Below are 14,059 nucleotides of genomic sequence, written 5' to 3'. Positions count from 1 at the left end.
ACATTTTTCTGTTGTCTGTATTTAAGGTGCACATGATTTAATATACATATATATAGTGAAATGCTTACTACATATATACACCTATGTGCCCACAAAAATTAAAAATAAAATTTTAGAAAGAAATTACTACGGTCAAACAAATTGATGTATTTGTCTATTACATAGGTGTGGGTGTGGGTGTGTGTGTGGTGAGAACATTTAAAATCTACTCTCTTAGCAAATTATTAATATACAATACAGTCACATTGTACCTGTACCTATAGTCATGTTGTACATTAGATCTTTAACTTACTCATGCTACATAACTGTAACTTGTCCCTTTTGACCATCATCTCCCCATTTTCCGAGCCTCCTTGCCCTTGGGTAAACACCATTCTACTCTGTTTGCATGTATTCAACATTTTTGGATTCCACATACAAGTAAGATCAGTATGCAGTGTTTGTCTTTCTATGCTGGCTTATTTCACTTAGCATAATGTTCTCAGGTTTATCCAGGCTGTGACAAATAGTGGCCATATTATTTTGTTCATTTTCTACTCTGCATTTTTTTCTCAAAAACAAAATGAAATAATACCTACTGTGAAGGATCATTGGAAGATTCGATAGGCCATGTATGCAAAACACTGAGTAAGTGCTTCGTAAATAGTAAATATATCATTTTATATAAAGAAAAATATTGCGTTGCTTATTTCAGTTAACACAATCACTGAGATGTTAATGTACAAAGATGTAATCATAATTACTAAAATAGAATAAAATAATCTTACTTGGCATTTTTCACAACATTCTCCTAATGCACATTGAAAACTTGCTTTGATTTTACATGTCTTAGCATCACAGCAAATATTGGTACATTCCTAAGAAATACGAGAAACAAATGTAAATGCAACATTACTTTTTGGTCCCAGTTCAGCACAATTTGTAACATACTATATTCATCAGGCATATGTTACTTTCATGGAGTCTAAATATGACTTTTTCAAAAAATAAAGATAAAAAAATTAGAAAACCTGAAATTTTGGAGCAACTGATGGTTTGTTGTTTATCTGAATTCCACTTACATCATTTTTCTATTAACTAGTTTCCTCAGTCTCCAATAATAAGGAAAGATCTATTCTTTTTGGTAAAATATGAAGGAAAAAAACACAGTTCTTAAAATAAGATTTGTCTAATTATAGACTATAATTCCTTCAACTCATCAGTTATGTACATATCTAGCAGTAAATCCAATTGCCAGGATATCTACTGAAAAGCTAAAGATAGAGCTCTTTATCTAACTTTAATAGTTAATTCAACTGTGCTTGAAGCAAATACTTTGTCTTAGTCTCTCTGCTTTGTGTCAGAATCCTGCCTGCAAAAGGTATTGGAAAAACTCCTACCTCAAAAATGTTCCCCTGCAGCTGTCTACATTCCCATAGAAGATTGAGAATTTTAGGGTTACAATATTTTAGGGTTAAAACTCTAGCCCTCAGTTCAAATAAAATCATCAACCAGGACCGACTACCTTTTTCATAGAGCAAATACGTAATCAAATATATAATCATATTTCAAAGTTACTGAAAGTCAATACTCTGAAGGCTTGATGCATTACTTATATTAAGCATTAATAACATGGAAGCAGTTTCCCATTCAAAATCCCAGACACCCTGTGAATAGGGTCAGCACAGAACTTCTGATGGTAATAACTCCAGAGTCCCAAAGCAGTAAGGGATGCACCAGATCCCTGTGCTGGGTGGTCTTGCATTTCAGAGCTGGAAACAGACACATTTGAATCCAGTTCTTGGCTCCTCCATTTGCCAGCCCAGTGACCTTGAACCAGCAAGCTCTTTGTATTCTGAGCACTCATAGTGCTCTGTCTAAAGTAATGCTGGGTAAGTCATAGTCACATAGGGAGCTTCAAGTATTTCATTTAGAAAGGGAGGGATGAGGACACAAGGCCCAAGTTAGTAAATAGTAAAGGAATGAGGATGGAACCCTGGGGGAGAAATTAGCAAGGTCTGTTTAGCAGTGCAGGGTTCCTTGTCAGAAAGATTTTCCTGGAAAACACCTACAAATGCACATACCCAACATTACCCAAAAAACCTACACTGTTATAGTGGGCCACACATTCTTTTATAGTTGATCTTCTTAGCAATTGAAAAACAACTAGATCCTTTTAGAAAGTGATTGGCCGTACCTCAGATGTCCCACAATCACAGTCCTCTCCCATTTCCACCAACTGGTTCCCACAAATTGGAGTGGATATGATATCTGTAGGCAATGGAGCATTAAAGAGGCAATTTGATAATTTATCTTCAAAAAACTTGTCATAGCTGACACGGCTGCAGGAACTGAAGTCTGTGGGTATATAGAAGCTGTGGAGATAAGGGAAGAAAAACTGGAATATACTCATGCTTAACATGTGGGAAGCAGTATCTGACATTAGGCACAATTACACCCACAGCCTGCCCCAAAAGACAAAATCCAATCCACTGACCAACTGCCAGATCGTGAGCTCATTTGCATGCCTGAATTAACCCACCTCCAACTTCATGAGAAAATATAGTCATATTTCAAAGTATAGCATCCAGGCCACTTTTAATAAAACAAATATGTCTCTGACTTCTCCAGATAATCTTAGATCATTTGGGAGATGTAAAGACCTAAAGGTACCAAAATATTTATTTACATGTCTCAGAATTCACTTTCCTTTAGAGGAATTCCTATTGATAGGATCTCTTCATCCTACAGATAAAGATGAGGTTTAAAACTGCTGTAATAGAGGGGAGAGTTAACATAAGCTCTGTAACTGGCATGCAGCCATACGCTGTTTTGTACAGGGGCTTTGGAGAATAACCCTAGCTTGAGTGGGCTGAGGGAGGAAATGAAAATAGAAAAGAGGAAATAGAGTTTATAGAGTGAGCTGTATGTATAGAAAAGAGGACATGAATATATAAAAAAGCTTGTGAGATTTTTAAAGATAAGATTGCCTAAAAATTTTGCCTAATTCAGGGAGGGAATGTGTGATGTCTTTTCATAGACTGTCTTCATTGTCCTATGAGTAGTTTCTTCTTTAATTAGAGTTTTATTCTAGAACTCTTTTCTGACCACCATCTATGCTGAATTCATGGAAAACCTGATAAAACACTAATGATTTTTCTGAAGCCAGGTCTTGTATAGATAAGATGAGGATAAAATGATGAATTGCCCCATCAGCAAAGAGACAATATGTTTAAATTATGTCTTAGTTATTAAAAAATATTACCTATAGATGAGGTGGCTTGGCACAAATGTACATTTAATGACGCAAAAACTTGAACACATTGTTGAAGATGACCTAAAGTAGTACAGCCCACAGTGGATCAAAACCAGGGCTACATAGCATGTCCCCAGAGCCCAGAGAGCCTCACCTCAGTGCTTTGTCCATCACACATATTGTAGAAGGACACTTGCAAGAATAGTTGTCATGAAACATTCCAAAGTTGTGGCCCATTTCATGTGCCATTGTCCCTGCAACTCTAAGAAGATTGTCACTGTGGTCCTAAAGGTATGAAAGAAGAAAAAGATTCTCTGATTTTCGAATGAAATTATACTTCACTCTACCCGCCATCTCTCTCTCTCTCTCACACACACACACACACACACTCACACACACACACAGTGAGAGAGAGAGAGTACTAAATGGAACTGAATGCCCATCACAGCATATATGGTCTGCCCTTTGCTCTTTGAGTAGGTTCCTATAATGAAGGAAATTCTTCTAGTTTTCTTTCCAAGAAAGATGGCAAATTTTCAACAACAATAAGAAATTAGAACTTTTTTTTAAGTGATCTATCTCCCTTACTTTTGGCTTGCCTTTTAGAAGTTTATGATGCATTTGGCCATTACGGATCTAAAATTGTTCGTCAGCCTAGCACTTTAGCTCTATTTGAATCTTTCTCAATTCCATAATTGCCCAGAGTAGACATCAGTCAATTAAAAACTTGCCCATTGCATGAAATCCAGCCTATAGCCAACTTGATCACCAGATTGTTTCTGGTTTGAGGTCCCTGGACTCAACTCCAAGCTTGCAGATAAATTAGAGCCTGCAGCTGTAAATTATCCAGGAGCAATAAAACAATGCAGGAGAATCATTGCAGGTTAAAATGTCCTATTGAGGAGATAAGAATCTGCCAGTAACATCCACCTACAGAAGTCTGATTCTCTTATCTACTTCATCTCAAAGAACTAAATGTAAAGTTTGATGAGGAACAGTACAAGAGTGGCAAACAAGGAACAGCTGTGTAAGTTGGGAAGTTGATACCTACACACTATATATTCTTTCATTCTTTTGAGATGAACATGGTAAAACCTCCTATATAGAAATATGGAGCTTTCCAAATGGGGAAAAATGCAAGCCAAAAAGCCTGAGAAAAAATGTGTTTAGAGGCCTATATGAAGTTCCTTTCAATTTATGGTTTCTTTCTTTAAATAATGGTTTTCCTAACTTAAATGATTTCTGCCCTCGAATGACCTCCATTCTGTCTTGCCCCACTCTAAATCCTACCTACCTTTTGAGGTCCATTTTTTTTTTTTTTTTTTTTTTTTTGAGACTGTGTCTTGCTCTTATTGCCTAGACTGGATAGCAATGGTGCAATCTCTGCTCACTGCAACCTCCGCCTCCTGGGTTCAAGGGATTCTCTTGCCTCAGCCTTCTGAGTAGCTGTAATTACAGGCACCGGCCACTACGTCCAACTAATTTTTCTGTATTTTCAGTAGAGGCAGGGTTTAACCATGTTGGCCAGGCTGGTCTTGAACTCCTGACCTCAGGTGATCCACCTGCCTCAGCCTCCGAAAGTGCTGGGATTATAGGCTGAGGTCCATCTTAATGCAACTTTTCCTATGTTAATATTCATCAACAATCATATCTTATGAATTCCTAGGATGGTTTTCACTTCCATAAAGTAGCACTAAGCTACCTACTCTACATTAGAATTATTGCTTTAGGTAGGCCAGTTTCTCTTCCAATTCTATGGCAAGCTATTTCAAGTTTGAAAATATGTATTTTACTTCTTCTGTACATCCATGAAGCCTATCACAAACCCAGACTCAAAAGATAGTAACTAAAAAATATGTTAATTCCATTTCTATCTAGGATGCAGAAAGCTGGAAAGAACATTATTCTTACACTAACAAGGACAAGGGAGATAGACAACTATAACTTCCCTTGAATCCACCAGTAAGTTGGGGTTACAGGACATCCAAAAAGCCTGTGAAAATACATTCAAAATGAAAGTAAAATAAAGCCTTTCTTAGACAAACAAAACTGAAAGAATTTACTGTATTATAAGGAATGTTTTAAAAAATTCCCTTGAAAGGAAAATATATATACTAGGTAGAAATTTGGATTTTTATAGAGAAGTAAAGAGTGCTAGAAATGCAATAAAGTGATGGTAAATATAAAACTTTTTTTTAACTTCTATTTTAAGTTCACAGGTACAAGTGCAGGATTGTTACTTCCTTGAGCAGTGGTTTGTAGTTCTCCTTGAAGAGGTCCTTCATATCCCCTGTAAGTTGTATTCCTACGTATTTTATTCTGTTTGTAGTAATTGTGAATGGGAGTTCACTCATGATATGGCTCTCTGTCTGTTATTGGTGTATACAAATGCTTGTGATTTTTGCACATTGATTTTGTATCCTGAGGCTGCTGGAGTTGCTTATCAGCTTAAGGATATTTTTGGCTGATATGATGGGGTTTTCTAATTATACAATCATGTCATCTGCAAACAGACACAATTTGACTTCCTCTCTTTCTATTTGAATATGCTTTATTTCTTTCTCTTGCCTGATTGCCCTGGCCAGAACTTCCAATACTATGTTGAATAGGAGTGGTGAGAAAGGGAATCCTTGTCTTGTGCCGGTTTTCAAAAGGAATGCTTCTAGCTTTTGCCCGTTAAGTATGATATTGGCTGTCACTTTATCATAAATAGCTTTTTATTTTGAGATATCTTCCTTCAATACCTAGTTTACTGAGAGTTTGTAGCTAAAAACTTCATGCTAAATAATATATTAAAAAGATAATGCATTAACACTATGTTGAGTTTACCCTGGAATGCAAAATTAGTTCAATATTTGAAATTCAATCAATGTCAACCATGTCAACCATGTCAACAGACTAAAGGAAAAAAACTATCATGATCTTCTCTATAGATTTTTTAAAAAGCATTTGGTAAATGTAAATCATAGAACCAACAGTTTATCGTCATACAGACCTGAACAACGCCAACAGAATGATAAGGAGAACACATTGTAGACATAAATGCAAGACCCACAGTCATTCCAGCAAGTTCTGTTGCTCTGCAAGAAAGGAATAAATTGATACAACAAATTATAATGCTAAGCTCTATTTTTATAGACAATGCATCCAAAACCCTAAATGGTTAGCAGAAAAACTCACTGTGAACCATCACTCTCATATTTTTCTTCAGTTTTTGAATATGCATAAGGCATTTTTCTATAGAATGGCTTTTGTGTCACTTAAAATCCAAACACCTAGATAGAATTATGTTGAATATTTTCTATCATTTCTGATTATATAACACTTTTCATTGTGAAATGTATCCCTTGTGAAGAAAAAGAAAGGCTATTTTTGGTCCTAATAAACATCTCTCTATATATATATCTCGTTTGGATATTAGCAGTACCACACAGGCTTTGTTTTTATTTATATTTTACTCATATTTTTATATCACGTACTTTTGTTGTACATTAGCTACTGTTTTAGCTACAGTAGGTTTAGGGATTGGGCCCATTTTGAAAGCATTTGTATTAGTGATCATTTATATTATTCAAATAATTTTTATACTGGAGAGGGATTTGAATCATTTGTACTTATACTTCCATAGATAACGTGTTTTTTCTTTCGTAATTTTAATTTTGTTTTTTTGTTCCTTTTGATTTTTCCATAAACCTTCAACAATTTCATACTCTTTCCTTTTACCTTTTTTTTTTTTTTTTTTTTTTTTTTTTTTTTTTGCTATCTGTACAAGATCCTGGCCCTTAATTCTCTCTAGAAATTTGCCAAATTGCATCAAGTTTTTAATTTCCTTAGTAGATGCATTTACATGGGAAATTGAACCTGTATTTTCCCATACAACAATATTAAAAATAGTTTCGATTCTGCTGTGTAAAATGAGAAAATTAGAAAACGTTCTAATTTTTCATTTCCTGCAGATTGTATCTATTAATCTAATTTCAGATATTTATTTTGAAAATATATTTTGGCCGGGCACGGTGGCTCACGCTTGTAATCCCAGCACTTTGGGAGGCCAAGGCGGGCAGATCATGAGGTCAGGAGATCGAGACCACGATGAAACCCCGTCTCTCCTAAAAATACAAAAAATTAGCCGGGCATGGTGGTGGGCGCCTGTAGTCCCAGCTACTCGGAGAGGCTGAGGCAGGAGAATGGCGTGAACCCGGGAGGCAGAACTTGCAGTGAGCCGAGATTGCGCCACTGCACTCCAGCCTGGGCGACAGAGCGAGACTCCGTCTCAAAAAAAAAAAAAAAAAAGAAGAGAAAATATATTTTACATTATGCATACTTAAATGGTTTACGATACCTGTAATCTCTTAAAATTATATCACAAATTTATTTATACTTCATTCTACATTTTTGTGGTTTCAGTTCTCCCCACTAGCTCATTTGCAAAAAATAACATTTCCTTCATTTTGGAGTTATATATTTTGGTTTATCTTTTAAGTGAATAGAATATATTCGGACTCTAATTTTTTTAACCTACTTATACCTAAGTATAGGTCTCTTTTGTTAATTTGTTTGGTAAATGGTAAGACATTAATTGTGTAACTGGAAGAACAACTATTTCCTTTCATCATATCTTTTATTATTCTGATCTCTTCAAGGAATCTATTCTTGACATTGTATCGTCATTTATTTTTACTTATACATTTATCTTCTCGTCTATTATTTTTAAGCTTCCACATTATTACTTACAGTGAGGGAGTATTCAGCAATTTGTCTGGCTCCCTTATTACTTACCAGCTATGAGACCTTGGAAAATCACTAAACCCCTCCACAAAGAATGGGCTCTTGAGTCTAAAACTCACCTTTCCAAATTAAGAAATTGTGTCGGCTAATTCCCAAAGGTGACCCACCCACCCCCCAACCAATGAACCAGGCTTGCAGTATTTTCAGCCTGAGTAGTGACTTCCCCTTGAATCTGGATTGGCCCTACAACTTACCCTTGATTAAGATAATATACCAGTAGTGACACCCTGTGACTTTTGTAGTTAGGTCATAAAAAACCTTGATGCATTATCTTGTGCCTCTTGAAATGCTTATTCTGAGAAAAGCTAGACACCTAGTAAGAAGTCCACCTACTCTAAGATAGCCATATTGAAGGAAGCTCAAGTTAGGCACATGAAAGGGGATATAGACAGAAACATGACCAACCAGACTCACTGTTCCAGCCAAATGAGCCCACACGCCAGTTATGTAAGTGAAGAAGCCTTATTTCAAGCCCAGAAATTCAAGCTCCCTTGTTATGCAGTTAACAGATGACCAGCACAGAAATATTAACTAATTCTGGCAGGACACAGTTCACCGATTTCCCATGAAATTCATGGTTTTCTTAGGTAATAGACTTTCCAGTAACTTCAAGTCAATGCTTACTGCTTCCTTCTATCTGATTTCAACTAAATATTATTCAGCTACCCAGCAGCATTTTCTTGACTGTTTTGAGAAAACATGCTCCAGTGTCATATAATTTACAGCCATTAGATTTATTTCCTCTATTGTTCTTAACGGGTCATTTCAGTAGGAAATAAATTAGTGAAGATGTGGGGTTAGAATATAATACTTAATTTTTCTAATAATATCTTAGAGGTTTCTTCTAACTTGAGCCTAAAGCCAATCAGTTCTTTTTTTAAACACTGAATCAAAAACTCTCTTTCCATTATATAAACTTGTCTTTTCTTCTGGTATACCCAATAAAAACAAACTTTTTATGAATTATTGCTAAATTATTGACCCTCTCTTTTTTTGAAAAAATATTTGGATCCAAAATAAGAACATATTTGACATATAATCCAAGTAAGTGCTCTATAAATGTCTACTCCCCTATGTGCACCCCTCACTTTGCCAAGGCTCAGAAAAGCATCCACTAAATACCACATAGTGTGCAATGGGGGAAAATCTGTACATACGTGATTAACTGAGCAATATCATGACGCCTTCTTCTTGAGAGAACACTTCCCCTCCATTTAGAAAAATTTTCCAAGGTGAAGCTTGCATTTGGGGTTATCTTTATCTTATCCTTGTCAGTCCAGATTTCCATACCAACTAAGGCCACATGAGTATTGAGCTTTTTATACAGCTGTCCAAAGAAAATAAATGGCAAAGCAATTAATTATAATGGTGATATCATTTTAAACATTTTCAATATATTTTGTATTTTTAAACATTCATCACAGCAGTATAAAAACCTTATTTCCAAGCATATTTGTGAAACAGAATGTATTGACTATTTTGTAGACACTAAAACTCCCATTCAAAACAAAAGATAGATACACTAAGATAGTTTAGGTCTGTAAACTTCTCTTTTGGGTGGTGGGGGTGGGGGTGGTAGTGGGGAGAAAAGGCCCTGCTAAGACAACATATTCCTGTTTGTGCTCTTAAGAAATACTATAATTTTGTGTCAGTGGCTCATTACTATGGCTTCAATTGCCTATATGTTTTTCAGTGCTCTCAGAGTGAGAATATTTCAGAATTGGCAAAGTTGGCTCGGTGCTGGTTTAGGCATTAAAGTAACATGATATGATGAAATGTTGTACATCGATGCATTTACAATAAGCTAAGTAGTTGCTACAATTTGAATGTTTGTGTCCCCAAAATTCATGTGTTGAAATCCTAACTCCCAAGGTGATGGTGTTAGGAGGTGGGGCCTTTGGGAGGTGATTAGGTCACGGGAGTGGAGCCCTCGTGAATGAGATTAGTGCCCTTAAAAAAGAGATCCCCAGAGAATTGCTTTGTCCTTTCCACCATATAAAGGCACAGTGGGAAAGCAGCGGTCTCCAAGCCAGGAAGACAATCTTCACCAGAAACCAAATCTTGATGGAACTTGATTTGGACTTCCCGGCCCCCAGAACTGTGAGCAATAAATTGCTGTCATTTATGAGCCACCCATTTTATGTATTTTCAGAATGAGACAATGGTCCTCTAATCTTAAACATGGATGGAACCAAATAATTCACAATGCATATAGGATAAACTTTAGAAATAATGACTTAAACTTATGAAACAATATGCTTACTCTAAAGATAAAAGCTTAAATTACTACTATAGTTTCTAAAAGTGCACAGTGACAGACATTCTCAACAGCAACTTTCTAAGAAACTTAAATATTTCTTTTAAAAAAAGGTAGTTTGGAAAAAAGAAAAGCATTAAGGAATGCAGTTACTGAAAATGAAGTTAAAATCCAGCCATGTTATCATACTTCACTTGATTATTCCCTCAACTTCCTTGATCCTTTCTTGCTTAATTTTACTCACCCGACAAAACTCCAATCCTGGTTAAAAGCAACTTGCCTCTACATCTCTCCTCCTTCTGCCCTTGAACACAGGGGAAAACACATTGTTCTGATTGCTCTCACTTTAAAGCTGTGACAACTAAGCTCAAGTAGTCCTTAATACATTCCAGCAAAACTGCTGTGTTTCCAAATTCCATTCACATGCAGTTTTCTGCACACATTTTTTATACTCCTCTTCTTAATAATTCTAACATTTCCTTTAAATTTGACTTTCACAGTTGTCCTTGCTTCCACATACACTGAGACTATAAGAGCAATCTGAAGAGAATGTCCACAAGCTCCCACCATTGGCCTGTCGCCTCACCTATTCTTGTCCAAACACCCTGCGCCTCTCCATCTGCTATATAAATGAACAACCTCTGAGTCTAAGGCCAATTTCTCCATTTATGCCCTAAATCTCTTATTTCTCCCCCAATCAAGATTATTCCAACAATTCTTCTGTCTTTCCTACATTATCAATGTTTAGCCCTCCACAAATCATTCTCATCAACATAAAAAGGAAATGTATTACTTTTTTATTTCATATGTATTGACTGTGGTAATCACTTCACTATGTATATGCATATCAAAATAAGTATATTACAGCATTATGTTGTACAACAACAAAAAAAATTATCTTTAGAGCATTTATAGGATACCACAAAGAGACTCATTCATTTCAAAATAAGTATGCCAACTATATATCCAACAAACAGAAAACTAAGAATTAGTATTTAAAGGTTGTAAAATCATTTTTTAAATATTTTGGAAATTAGATAACACAATCATGTCTAAAGAACATAGTCAGTTGTATGACTCAAATGGGTTTGGAAAACTGACAAATCTATATTCAAACCTCATGGCTATCCTTTTCTCACTTTGTGATCTTAGGTAAGTTACTTTGTTTCTGAGAATATGATTCCTTAGCTATGCATTAGGCTTTAGTAACATTTAGAATTGTTCTGGGGATTACATGAGATTTTATGAAATATGCTACTGTGACAGTGCTTGGCATTTTTTAAATTATTTTTTCCCCTCTGGAACAGCTTTCTGTTGGGATTTGGTCTTCAGCATTTTCTTAGTGGATTTTTGGAAAATACAATGCACCCATGTAGTCTTTATGTCTTCTTATACCTGACAATAGTGTGGCAGGTAAATAAGAAAAGTGTTGGTTTGTGGTATTAATATTCATGTTCACCTATGTAGCAAAAGTTGTGGTCATCCTTTGGGAGCCAGTCAGCCACATTGGTCTCAAATGTCTTGACTTTGCTTCCATGCTTCATGTGTGTTCATTGAAAAACCCAATGACATCTCCCAGCAAACTGTTTAAAACTGCAGGTAATAAAATATGTCTTACCATGTTGACATAATTAGCCATCTCAAACACCTTCTTTCTGATCTCATCTTGATTCTCATTGTACTTTTTAAACTAAAAGAAAAATTAAGAAAGAATATGGGCATTGATAAAAATGAATACACTTGGAAGGTTAAAAAGGCATCTTCTATTACTTATTATTGATTTTAATTAAAGATTAGTTATTAGAGTTAATTAAAAGTTAGAATCAAATTAATTCCTTTTCATCTAGCTACATTAAAGCACTTTGGGAGTGAATATGATGTTTTCTCTTCTGAAGTAGTAGCTCAGTATAAAGCTCTAAAGAATTACTCCAAATGTATTTTCACTTAAATTCTATGGTTTTCTAAGCTGTGCAGAATTAACAGAAGGAATATCTTATTAATTTAAGAGATACGTATATGAACAGTACATGAATTAAGCACAGTAAGTAAAGCCAAAGCTTTAGGGCCTGAGCTAATAGTTGACTTATATTTTCATAGACATGTGCATTTTAAATTTTGAAAACCCAGTATATGAAAATGCATTCTTACAGTAGAAGATAAACAGTGACTATCACCAAAGATTTGCCTTTTCAGAGGATTCCATTCACTAAGCTTTCATTGTGACCAATTAAGCTTTTATATTGACACCCTAATGAGAATAAATTTTAATTTACAAATGATTTAACTACTTAACAAAAGACAAAATGACAGAAGAATGTAATTGGAAACTAAGTTGGGTACTCTTAAGTCAATAAGAAAATAGTATTATAAGTGCCAACAATTTATGCATATCATATCAATTGCCCTGATCTCTCTGAAAAGAAGAAATCATATCAGCTTAATTATAAATGTCAAATTTCATAGTTTTAGAAAAACATGTAACCATAGCTCATATTCATGATTCTTTAAATCTCATCCAGATATTTAATGTCTCACATAATAAATATATGTGGATGGGAGTTTTGGAAGACAGCACATTTATCTCATATAATTACCTCACCATTATCCAGGACCAAATAATATTCTATGTATTTCTCATGTTCCTGAACCTTCCTGTCATTCAATTTCTGAAATATAAAGAGGAGAATTACTGATACGACATCGTTTCCCACAAAAGTTCTTCTATTATTTGACATCTGTAATTTTATAAGCGGTTGGTTGATATCTGGAGTAAAGGCAGACAATATTAGCATTTTAACACCAATTCAACAGGCAGGATTATCTACTGACAAGGCTCATAAATTTGGAGGTGAAGGGACACCAGCAATATTCTGGTCTGACTCGTTCATTTTACCAAGGGGTCTAAATTATGTTACTGATAGGGGAGCTAGAAATAAAACCAAAGTCTTTCTATTGTTTTGAACAGTAGACTTCTTCACCATCCTGAGACAAAGTAGAGAAAGTTTGACTTCAGCATCCTCCTAGTGTTTTTAGTTAGTTTGCTTTTTGTTTTCTTTGGTAGCCTTTAATTCATATCCTGGTGAAATACCTGCTCCTTTATCAATGGTGCAATGCAGAGACACCATTGTTTCTAGTCTACTTTGTACTCTTCAGGCAAAGTTGAATTTCCCTCCCATGTTTCAAATTTACCAATGTTCTGTTCCTTTCTCCATCTCAAAAAAAAAAAAAAGTTACATAGTGGACTGTCTCATTGAAAAGGGACCGATAGATTATTCCTACTAAATAATAGCTCATCAAAGTTTATTAGATTGCATTTCTGGAAGTGCATGTCTTTTAATAGGTAACTAAAGTTCGATTACAAAGAACAAATTCCTGAAGATAGATTTTTAGGTATTATCTAATGAGACATGTACTTACTTCCTACCCTCCATGGGAACGACATATTTATTTGCACTTACAATACACTGAGAGTGCTCTGGGAACTGCAAATGCAGTAGTGAAATCAACACGGTCTCTCTGCTGATGGAGCTCACAAGAGACAAACATAAACATATCAGATGGTGGCCAGTACTATGTGGAGGATTAAAGTGGGCATGTGATATTGAGTTACTAGGTAGTTATTTCAGAATAGGTGAAATTCTCTAAAGAGCTGGCCCTCAAGCAGGTGTATTAAGGAAAATGAGAAGCCAGGCAAGGAAAGATAAATTGGAAGACAATTCCAGCAGGGAAAAAAAATGAGTAAATAGACTCTAAGGTGAAATAGTATTGGCATATTTAGA

General features: G+C 35.3%; 1 protein-coding gene across 3 annotated transcripts in view; it reads right to left on the bottom strand.

Moving 5' to 3' along the window:
• Nucleotides 1-14,059, bottom strand: part of ADAM28 (ADAM metallopeptidase domain 28) — a 65,730-nt gene that overhangs the window by 25,727 nt on the left and 25,944 nt on the right. For all 3 annotated transcript variants that reach the window (XM_032143739.2, XM_032143740.2, XM_032143738.2), the window contains exons 7-13: nucleotides 12,875-12,946; nucleotides 11,899-11,970; nucleotides 9,181-9,350; nucleotides 6,231-6,315; nucleotides 3,390-3,520; nucleotides 2,177-2,354; nucleotides 768-857 (exon numbers count right to left, since the gene is read on the bottom strand). In XM_032143739.2, the coding sequence (XP_031999630.1) occupies nucleotides 768-857; nucleotides 2,177-2,354; nucleotides 3,390-3,520; nucleotides 6,231-6,315; nucleotides 9,181-9,350; nucleotides 11,899-11,970; nucleotides 12,875-12,946 (798 nt within the window). The remainder of the gene's footprint in view (nucleotides 1-767; nucleotides 858-2,176; nucleotides 2,355-3,389; nucleotides 3,521-6,230; nucleotides 6,316-9,180; nucleotides 9,351-11,898; nucleotides 11,971-12,874; nucleotides 12,947-14,059) is intronic.

Source organism: Hylobates moloch, unplaced genomic scaffold (assembly GCF_009828535.3).
Source record: "Hylobates moloch isolate HMO894 unplaced genomic scaffold, HMol_V3 SCAFFOLD_22, whole genome shotgun sequence".
NCBI lineage: Eukaryota > Metazoa > Chordata > Mammalia > Primates > Hylobatidae > Hylobates > Hylobates moloch.
This window is presented reverse-complemented; position numbering and strand designations above follow the sequence as displayed.